The sequence below is a fragment of the Megalops cyprinoides genome, chromosome 16, assembly GCF_013368585.1.
Source record: "Megalops cyprinoides isolate fMegCyp1 chromosome 16, fMegCyp1.pri, whole genome shotgun sequence".
Taxonomy (NCBI): Eukaryota; Metazoa; Chordata; class Actinopteri; order Elopiformes; family Megalopidae; genus Megalops; species Megalops cyprinoides.
The window spans coordinates 33,814,052-33,824,051 of record NC_050598.1 but is presented as its reverse complement, the minus strand read 5'-3'; the positions used below and the strand labels follow the sequence as shown (position 1 = coordinate 33,824,051).

The 10,000-nt window shown below is 55.9% G+C and overlaps 1 protein-coding gene across 1 annotated transcript in view; it reads left to right on the top strand.

Annotated features, from left to right (window-relative positions):
* LOC118790902 (dedicator of cytokinesis protein 2) overlaps positions 1-10,000 on the top strand; it is an 82,239-nt gene that overhangs the window by 68,715 nt on the left and 3,524 nt on the right. Inside the window, exons 38-47 of the mRNA XM_036548031.1 lie at positions 130-219; positions 499-603; positions 756-897; positions 1,222-1,303; positions 1,514-1,598; positions 2,475-2,561; positions 2,737-2,913; positions 6,189-6,272; positions 6,366-6,503; positions 9,931-10,000. The exon at positions 9,931-10,000 is cut by the window's right edge and continues 58 nt beyond it. Of these exons, the coding sequence (XP_036403924.1) occupies positions 130-219; positions 499-603; positions 756-897; positions 1,222-1,303; positions 1,514-1,598; positions 2,475-2,561; positions 2,737-2,913; positions 6,189-6,272; positions 6,366-6,503; positions 9,931-10,000 (1,060 nt within the window). The remainder of the gene's footprint in view (positions 1-129; positions 220-498; positions 604-755; positions 898-1,221; positions 1,304-1,513; positions 1,599-2,474; positions 2,562-2,736; positions 2,914-6,188; positions 6,273-6,365; positions 6,504-9,930) is intronic.

Here is a 10,000-nt window from a genome sequence, read left to right as displayed (position 1 = left end):
GGTGGATTCCGAAGAAAATGAGATGAAATGTGATGTCAAAGTGCAGCTCACTATGTTTTGATCTCCCTATCTCTCTCCTCCCCCTCTCTCCCTCCCTCCCTCTCTCTCTCTCCCTCTCTCTCTTTGCAGATGTGGGAGGAAGCTATCTCTCTTTGTAAGGAACTGGCAGAGCAGTATGAGATGGAGGTGTTTGACTATGAGATGCTGAGTCAGAGTCTGGTAATGAATTCCCTCCTCTCGAGCTCCCACTAAACTGGGGCCCTGACTCCTTTCTACAGCCACCACACTGACTCCCAATGTCAGCATTGACTCGCACACTCAGCAGTTCAGAGTCAGATCGTGCAAAGCTGGTTGCCATGCCGACTCCACTCACTCCCAGTGTCACGATCAGTGCAGAAATGGTGTACTGTACATGTGTGTGATGTTATTGATGCCCATGCATGTTCTTCTCTGTATTTTGTGTTTGTTTGCTAATTTTTCCCTGGTCTGTATCTGCAGAAACAGCAGGCCAAGTTCTATGAGAACATTATGAAGATCCTGCGGCCCAAACCAGACTACTTTGCTGTGGGATACTATGGCTGCGGCTACCCCCCCTTCCTGCGGGTGTGTGTGTGTGCGTGCGTGAGTGTGTGTGTGAGTGTGTGTGTGTGTTGTTGTGTTTGTGTGTGTGTCCACAGTAATGGTGTGTGTGTGTGTGTTGTTGTGTTTGTGTGTGTGTCCACAGTAATGGTGTGTGTGTGTGTGTCTGTGTGCAGAATAAGGTGTTTATCCATCGTGGGAAGGAGTATGAGAGAAGAGAGGATTTCCAGAGTCAGCTGATGAGCCAGTTCCCCAGTGCAGTGCGCCTCAACACCACCAGCGCCCCCGGAGATGACATCAGGAACGCCCCGCTTCAGTGTGTCCTTCACGGGTGGGAGGGGCTGAGGAGGGGTGGGGTCAGGGAGGGGGTGGAGTCAGGGCACAGGTACAGATTTCTGTAAGGGGAGATAAGATTTCAGAGCTTTGCCTGTAATATATCTCTCCTCCACAGGGTAGATTGATGTATTTATCTACAGCTGTGTTTTTATAAGGTTGTGTTCATGTAAAACTGCAATGTTATATTACTGTGTTCATGTGCAGTCTTGTGTGGTCTTGTTTGTGTGGAGCTGTGGTCTTGTGTGGTTGTGTTCGTGTGGAGCTGTGGTCATGTGTGCGGTTGTGTTCTTGACCCAGTTGTACCAGATATCCAGTGTTTCACAGTCCAGCCGGTTCTGGAGATTCCCCCTCGACTGAAGAACAAACCTGTTCCCGACCAGATCATCAAGTGAGACCTGAGCACTGAATCTTATCCACCAATCACACAACCTCTAACAGCTGGCCTCTATTCTCACCCACCAATCACACAGCCTTTAACAGCGGGCCTTTATTCAGTCACAGTGTAGATTTCTCATGCAGTTGTGGTGTTACAGGGCAGGGCAGCTGTGTGCTTCTGCGGTGTAATAACGTCTCCCCTCTGTCTCTCTGTCTCTCACAGTTTCTACAAGTCCAACTATGTGCAGCGTTTTCACTATTCCCGCCCAGTGCGCAAGGGTTCAGTGGATCCCGACAACGAGTTTGCAGTGAGAGTCCACACACACACGCACACACGCACACTCACTCACTCACTCACTCACACACGTACACAGATATATTACTCACACAGACATAGACTTACTCACTCACTCACTCACACACACTCACTCACTTACACGTATACAGATATATTACACACACAGACATAGACACATACACTCACTCACTCACACGCATATACAGATATATTACACACAGACATAGACACACACACACAACCTGTCTACATTTAACTACTGGGGGCTGAAAAAGTCTGTTGAGCTGACAGAGGAGGGATTTAGGCCATTTCCCTTTGAAAAGAGGTTTGCTTTACGCTCTCAGTTCTCTGTCTGCCGGGGGTCCGAACAGTGACTGCAGCAGGAAACCTTCTCTTTAACCCGTATTGATGGTGCGCTTCCCACACAGCTTATGATGTCTTTTCTCTGTGCCTCTGTCAACAATGACAATTTCATTCAACCTTATTTTATGCATCTATTTTTGCACATGTAGTAAATATTGTCAAAATTGTAAAAATGTATACCTTCTGTGGTGATATGCTACAACTAGCTCTTTGCATGATGGTGTCATTACGTTCAATGTGAGATGTCAGATAATATGTTCACCAGTGTGTTTTATCAGGTACACACTTTAGTGTTTGCTATAGATCCTGATGAAGACCCACACAGTAAAAACATTGATATGTAACATTAAACATCAAATATTTGGAAGCATTTTTGTAAACAGTGTGAGGACTCTGTTTTCACTGAAAGTATTTTCTCTGGCCAGCACCTGTCAGAAGAGGTCATTGGATATCCGTGTTGTAAGGTTTTCAGCGGAGAGGTTCAGTCCCTGCTAAAGCCCTCCTCCTTTTCTTCCTCTCTCAGTCCATGTGGATTGAGCGCACCACTTTCATCACGGCCTACAAGCTGCCCGGAATTCTGCGCTGGTTTGAGGTCACCTCTACAACACACGTCAGTATTCTTTTAGTCTGAGACTAACAGGATGGACTTGCTTAGCAGAGAGGTTTAACTTAAATTTATGAACAATAGAATTATCAGGTAAAATGTATAAATAGTGAACTTTCTGAGAAAAATATGTTTGTGTGGCCATCCATGTGTCTAATACCATTTATGTGCGTCATCTCAGAATACTATCAGTCCTTTGGAGAATGCCATCGAGACCATGGGAACCACCAATGAGAAGATTCTTACCATGATAAACCAGTACCAGTGTGACGAGACTCTTCCCATCAACCCCCTCTCCATGCTACTCAATGGGATCGTAGACCCTGCTGTTATGGGTGGATTTGCCAAGTATGAGAAGGTGCAGCATCAGCTGTGTGTGTGTGTGTGTGTGTGTGTGTTAGACAACCTCATATTTCACTTCCTTCAGGAATGATTGGCTAGAGAATGCTAAAAAAGTACCTTAAGCAATATTTGTATGGATAGATTAATATAGGGAAAAACATATAGGGAGTTTATAGCATAATGGTCCTTGGGTTCTTTTCATAGGCATATAAGTTCCCTGAAACACTAACAAACTCGACCAGGCCAGTATCCCTAGCTGTGTCTTCCAGAGGCAGGGTTAGGAGTTGGGGTTGGGGTTAGGGTTGGGTTGGATTAGGGTTAGGGTTAAGTGCACTACCACCTAAAGGAATTTCTCATGTCTCAAAACTGTTTCCTACCAAACTTAAAATGTGATCTAATGGTTTAATCCACTTGTTATCTCTACCAGCTCGCTTGTACCTTGTCTGGCCAACCATTGAAACTTGGTCATGCAGTGCTTCTAATATTGTTGACTCCTCATGGTTTTTTGCTTGTGTTGAACTCTGCCTTACTATTAAGTTGCTTTGGGTAAAAGTGTCTGCCAAATGAATAAATGTAAAAGTGTTCTGGCAGGGGTGTTGCGGCATGATTGTAAATGAATTCATATTTGCAGGTTCTGTCAGTGAGGGCGGAATCTGCTACACTAGTGCTCCCAGTTTTTATTTTTATCAGCCGCAGTGCCGTCGCTCTGTCCATCGCTCTGCTCGTCACTCTGCCCGTCACTCTGCTCGTTGCTCTGCCCGTCGCTCTGCCCGTCGCTCTCCCTGTCGCTCTGCCCGTGTGGCTGTCCGTCGCTCTGCCCGTCGCTCTGCCCGTCGCTCTGCCCGTCGCTCTCCCTGTCACTCTGCCCATCGCTCTCCCTGTCACTCTGCCCGTCGCTCTGCCCGTCGCTCTGCCCGTCGCTCTGCCCGTCGCTCTCCCTGTCGCTCTGCCTGTTGCTCTGCCCGTCGCTCTGCCCGTCGCTCTGCCTGTGTCGCTGTCCCTGTCGCTCTGCCCGTCACTCTGCCCGTCGCTCTGCCTGTGTCGCTGTCCCTGTCGCTCTGCCCGTGTGGCTGCCCGTCGCTCTGCCTGTCACTCTGCCCGTCGCTCTGCCCATCGCTCTGCCCGTCGCTCTGCCCGTCGCTCTGCCCGTTGCTCTGCCCGTCGCTCTGCCCGTTGCTCTGCCCGTCGCTCTGCCTGTCGCTCTGCCCGTCGCTCTGCCCGTCACTCTGCCTGTCGCTCTGCCCGTTGCTCTGCCCGTCACTCTGCCCGTTGCTCTGCCCGTCGCTCTGCCCGTCGCTCTCCCTGTCACTCTGCCCGTGTGGCTGCCCGTCGCTCTGCCCGTCACTCTCCCTGTCGCTCTGCCCGTGTGGCTGCCTGTCGCTCTGCCCGTCACTCTCCCTGTCGCTCTGCCCATGTGGCTGCCTGTCGCTCTGCCCGTCGCTCTGCCCATCGCTCTGCCCGTTGCTCTGCCCGTCGCTCTGCCCGTTGCTCTGCCCGTCGCTCTGCCCGTTGCTCTGCCCGTTGCTCTGCCCGTCACTCTGCCTGTCGCTCTGCCCGTTGCTCTGCCCGTCGCTCTGCCCGTTGCTCTGTCCGTCGCTCTGCCTGTCGCTCTGCCCGTTGCTCTGCCCGTCGCTCTGCCTGTCGCTCTGCCCGTCGCTCTGCCCGTCGCTCTGCCTGTCGCTCTGCCCGTGTGGCTGCCCGTTGCTCTGCCCGTCGCTCTGCCTGTCGCTCTGCCCGTGTGGCTGCCTGTCGCTCTGCCCGTCGCTCTGCCCGTTGCTCTGCCCGTCACTCTGCCTGTCGCTCTGCCCGTGTGGCTGCCTGTCACTCTGCCCGTGTGGCTGCCTGTCGCTCTGCCCGTCGCTCTGCCCGTCGCTCTGCCCGTTGCTCTGCCCGTCACTCTGCCTGTCGCTCTGCCCGTCGCTCTGCCCGTCGCTCTGCCCGTCGCTCTGCCTGTCGCTCTGCCCGTGTGGCTGCCCGTTGCTCTGCCCGTCGCTCTGCCCGTCGCTCTGCCCGTTGCTCTGCCCGTCACTCTGCCTGTCGCTCTGCCCGTTGCTCTGCCCGTTGCTCTGCCCGTCGCTCTGCCCGTCGCTCTGCCCGTTGCTCTGCCCGTCGCTCTGCCCGTCGCTCTGCCCGTCGCTCTGCCTGTCGCTCTGCCCGTCGCTCTGCCCGTCGCTCTGCCTGTCGCTCTGCCCGTGTGGCTGCCTGTCGCTCTGCCCGTCGCTCTGCCCGTCGCTCTGCCCGTCACTCTGCTCGTTGCTCTGCCCGTCGCTCTGCCCGTCGCTCTGCCTGTCGCTCTGCCCGTGTGGCTGCCCGTCGCTCTGCCCGTCGCTCTGCCTGTCGCTCTGCCCGTGTGGCTGCCTGTCGCTCTGCCCGTCGCTCTGCCCGTCGCTCTGCCCGTCGCTCTGCCCGTCACTCTGCCTGTCGCTCTGCCTGTGTGGCTGCCCGTCGCTCTGCCCATCGCTCTGCCTGTCGCTCTGCCCGTGTGGCTGCCTGTCGCTCTGCCCGTCGCTCTGCCCGTCGCTCTGCCTGTCGCTCTGCCCGTTAATCTGCCCGTCGCTCTGCCCGTCACTCTGCCCGTCGCTCTGCCCGTCACTCTGCCCGTCGCTCTGCCCGTCACTCTGCCCGTCGCTCTGCCCGTCACTCTCCCTGTCACTCTGCCTGTCGCTCTGCCTGTTGCTCTGCCCATCACTCTGCCTGTCGCTCTGCCTGTCGCTCTGCCCGTTGCTCTGCCCGTCGCTCTGCCCGTCGCTCTGCCTGTCGCTCTGCCCGTGTGGCTGCCTGTCGCTCTGCCCGTCGCTCTGCCCGTCGCTCTGCCCGTCGCTCTGCCTGTCGCTCTGCCCGTTAATCTGCCCGTCGCTCTGCCCGTCACTCTGCCCGTCGCTCTGCCCGTCACTCTGCCCGTCGCTCTGCCCGTCACTCTCCCTGTCACTCTGCCTGTCGCTCTGCCTGTTGCTCTGCCCATCACTCTGCCTGTCGCTCTGCCTGTCGCTCTGCCCGTCGCTCTGCCCGTCGCTCTGCCTGTCGCTCTGCCCGTCGCTCTGCCTGTCGCTCTGCCCGTCGCTCTGCCTGTCGCTCTGCCCGTGTGGCTGCCTGTCGCTCTGCCTGTCGCTCTGCCCGTCGCTCTGCCCGTCGCTCTGCCTGTGTGGCTGTCTATTGAGTTAAAACTTATGGTCCCTTTCTCTCCGTCTCTTTCCCTCTCATCCTCTATTTCTCTCCTTCTCTCTCCCTTTCTTCTTTTTTCCCCTCTCCCCATTTCTCCCTTTTTCCCTCTCTCTCTCTCTCCCTCTCCAGGCCTTCTTCACAGAGGAGTATATTCTGCATCATCCGGAGGACAGGGAGAAGCTCCACCAGCTGAAAGACCTCATTGCCTGGCAGGTAGAGTGGGGGTAAAAGGCTGAGAAACAGTGTTTCATCCCACCACACAGGCATCAGCGTGACCTTCATACCCTCTGACCTCTGACCCCGCAGATCCCCCTACTGGCTGCAGGGATCAGCCTGCATGCAAAGAGGGTAACAGACGACCTTCGACCTTTCCATGACCGCATGGAGGAGTGCTTCAAACAGCTGAGGCAGAAGGTGGAGAGGGAGTACGGCACCAGGGAGCTGGTAAGAGAGGCAACGGTGGGGAGAAGAGAGGGAGGGAATGGGAGAGGCAGAGAGAGAGAGGGAGAGAGAGAGAACAGGAAAGAGAGAGAGGGAGAGAGAGAACGGGAGAGGGAGAGGGAGAGAGAGAGAGAGAGAGAGAGAGGGAGAGAGAGAGAGGGAGAGGGAGAGAGAGAGAAAGAGAGAGAGAGAACAGGAGAGGGAGAGAGAGAGAATGGGAGAGGGAGAGAGAGAGAGAGAGAACGGGAGAGGGAGAGAGAGAGAGACAGCGGGAGAGAACAGGAGAGGGAGAAAGAGAGAGAGAGGGAGAGAACGGGAGAGGGAGGGAACGGGAGAGGGAGAGAATGGGAGAGGGAGGGAAAGGCCTTTGACTTTTAAAAGACCTCTATAAAGACCTTGGGAAAAAGTACTACTTGCATATTCCCAGGTCAGAAAAGACGAAACATAGAAAGAAGCAAGCCACATACCTGCCTGCCTTTGCGGTGCATAAACAGTTTCCTGACAGACTAATAAAGAATTCATTCATTCATAAAACCACCATGAGCCCACCCAGAAAATTTGAAGAGATAGGCCCTTTACCCCATACCTATACAAAACTGAAAGTTCGGAACCTTTCGGACTTTCCTACAGATTTACCCACAGTGACTCTGGGGTCTGACATCACAAACATTAACTTCTGTCCTACTGAATCCCATTGAAAAATACAGAATTTGCATAGTCTCATACAGCCACAGAATAAACACCCAAAGCTGGACCACTTCCGTTTTCTTCTTTGCCATCTTGGTTGTGTATGACAGCTAGCTAGTCAGCTGAGCTCCTGTAATGATAATAATTCTGATACAGCAGTATAAACTCTACAGGCTGCAAAAGGCTCCTTTCCTTTATGTTAAAACATCAACTTCACCTTGAATGTCATCGCACAGCCAGTGCCAATGTTAAGGAAGGCCATGAGGCTCCCGAGTGGTTCAGTCAGTGAGGCGCTCGTCTCCGTTGCAGGCTGAGCTGTTATGCTCGGGTTCAATCTCTGCTGTGTCACCAGCAGACAGAGACCAAGAGTCCACAATGGCCTCCTTCCTCCAGAATCAGCAGGGCTCCTTCCTCACCTGGCCGCTCCCGCACCTGGCCGCTTCCTCACCTGCCCGCTCCCTCACCTGGCCACTCCCTCACCTGTCCACTTCCTCACCTGGCTGCTCCCTCACCTGGCTGCTCCCTCACCTGGCTGCTCCCTCACCTGGCCGCTCCCTCACCTGGCCACTCCCTCACCTGGCCGCTCCCTCACCTGGCCACTCCCTCACCTGGCCACTTCCTCACCTGGCTGCTCCCTCACCTGCCCAGTCCCTTACCTGGCCACTCCTGCACCTGGCCACTCCCTCACCTGCCCGCTCCCTCACCTGCCCACTCCCTCACCTGGCTGCTCCCTTACCTGGCCACTCCCTCACCTGCCCGCTCCCTCACCTGGCCACTCCCTCACCTGCCCACTCCCTCACCTGGCCACTCCCTCACCTGCCCGCTCCCTCACCTGGCCACTCCCTCACCTGCCCGCTCCCTCACCTGGCCACTCCTCACCTGCCCACTCCCTCACCTGGCCACTCCCTCACCTGTCCACTTCCTCACCTGGCTGCTCCCTCACCTGGCCGCTCCCTCACCTGGCCACTCCCTCACCTGCCCACTCCCTCACCTGGCTGCTCCCTCACCTGGCTGCTCCCTCACCTGACCACTCCCTCACCTGGCCACTCCCTCACCTGGCCGCTCCCTCACCTGCCCGGTCCCTCACCTGCCCGCTCCCTCACCTGGCCGCTCCCTCACCTGCCCGCTCCCTCACCTGCCCGCTCCCTCACCTGCCCGGTCCCTCACCTGGCCACTCCCTCACCTGGCCGCTCCCTCACCTGGCCACTCCCTCACCTGGCCGCTCCCTCACCTGGCCGCTGCCTCACCTGGCCACTCCCTCACCTGCCCGGTCCCTCACCTGGCCACTCCCTCACCTGGCTGCTCCCTCACCTGCCCGCTTCCTCACCTGCCCGGTCCCTCACCTGGCCACTCCCTCACCTGGCCGCTCCCTCACCTGCCCGGTCCCTCACCTGGCCGCTGCCTCACCTGCCCGGTCCCTCACCTGGCCGCTGCCTCACCTGGCCGCTCCCTCACCTGGCCGCTTCCTCATGCAGTTTCTCGCCAGCAATCAGTGCCCACTCCAGTGTGTGACTTGTACTGTGAAAAATCGTCATTGGCTGCATGAGAGTGTATCAGTCGATTGCATTGATGTGGCTTCAGACTCGGTGTGAGTGCTGAGGTTTTTGTGCTGAGGAGAGTCTTTCTTTCCTCATGAATAAACTACTGCAATTCACTGTATTCATATCTAAGGCGTCAGGCAACTGCATGTCATCAGTTCAGTTTAGAACGCAGCAACCAGCCTCCTAACCAGCACTGAAAACAGAAACTGTGCTGCCTGCACTGGGCTCTGTGGTGCAGTCTGTGCTGTGCTGTGCTGCCTGCACTGGGCTCTGTGGTGCAGTCTGTGCTGTGCTGTGCTGTGCTGTCTGCACTGGGCTCTGTGGTGCAGTCTGTGCTGTGCTGTGCTGTGCTGCCTGCACTGGGCTCTGTGGTGCAGTCTGTGCTGTGCTGTGCTGCCTGCACTGGGCTCTGTGGTGCAGTCTGTGCTGTGCTGTGCTGTGCTGCCTGCACTGGGCTCTGTGGTGCAGTCTGTGCTGTGCTGTGCTGCCTGCACTGGGCTCTGTGGTGCAGTCTGTGCTGTGCTGTGCTGTGCTGCCTGCACTGGGCTCTGTGGTGCAGTCTGTGCTGTGCTGTGCTGCCTGCACTGGGCTCTGTGGTGCAGTCTGTGCTGTGCTGTGCTGCGCTGTGCTGCCTGCACTGCTCTCTGTGGTGCAGTCTGTGCTGTGCTGTGCTGTGCTGCCTGCACTGGGCTCAGTGGTGCAGTCTGTGCTGTGCTGTGCTGCCTGCACTGGGCTCTGTGGTGCAGTCTGTGCTGTGCTGTGCTGTGCTGTGCTGTGCTGTGCTGTGCTGTGCTGCCTGCACTGGGCTCTGTGGTGCAGTCTGTGCTGTGTAGGACAGGGAAACTCACCTTGCTTGCAATATATTTGTCCTGAAGACAAGAAATTGCAGGGAGGCGATCAAATGATCCTGTGAATGTGCTGAAGTGTCTGCTTTTATCAGCCTCCAAACGGAGTTCCCTCTCTGCTCAGTGATCAGGGACCCGGTTTCCCTCACAGTCACAGGGCACTTAGGGTGTGTGTGTCAGGCTCACTGAGGATTGGCTGATGAAGATGAACCTTTCAGTCCTCCTGGAGGGCTGTGGCACTAATGTGTTGGCTCTTTGGTGCTTCTTTTTTGGGTGTTTTGTATTGTGTCTCTTGCTTCCTTTTTTGATTGTAATTTTTGGGGCTGTTTGTTTTAACGGACTGTTGCTCTGTCCCAGCCGGAGATGGACGAGCGCCGGTCCAGCCGCCCACGCTCCATGCTGCGCTCCTACCGGCAGTCCATCATCT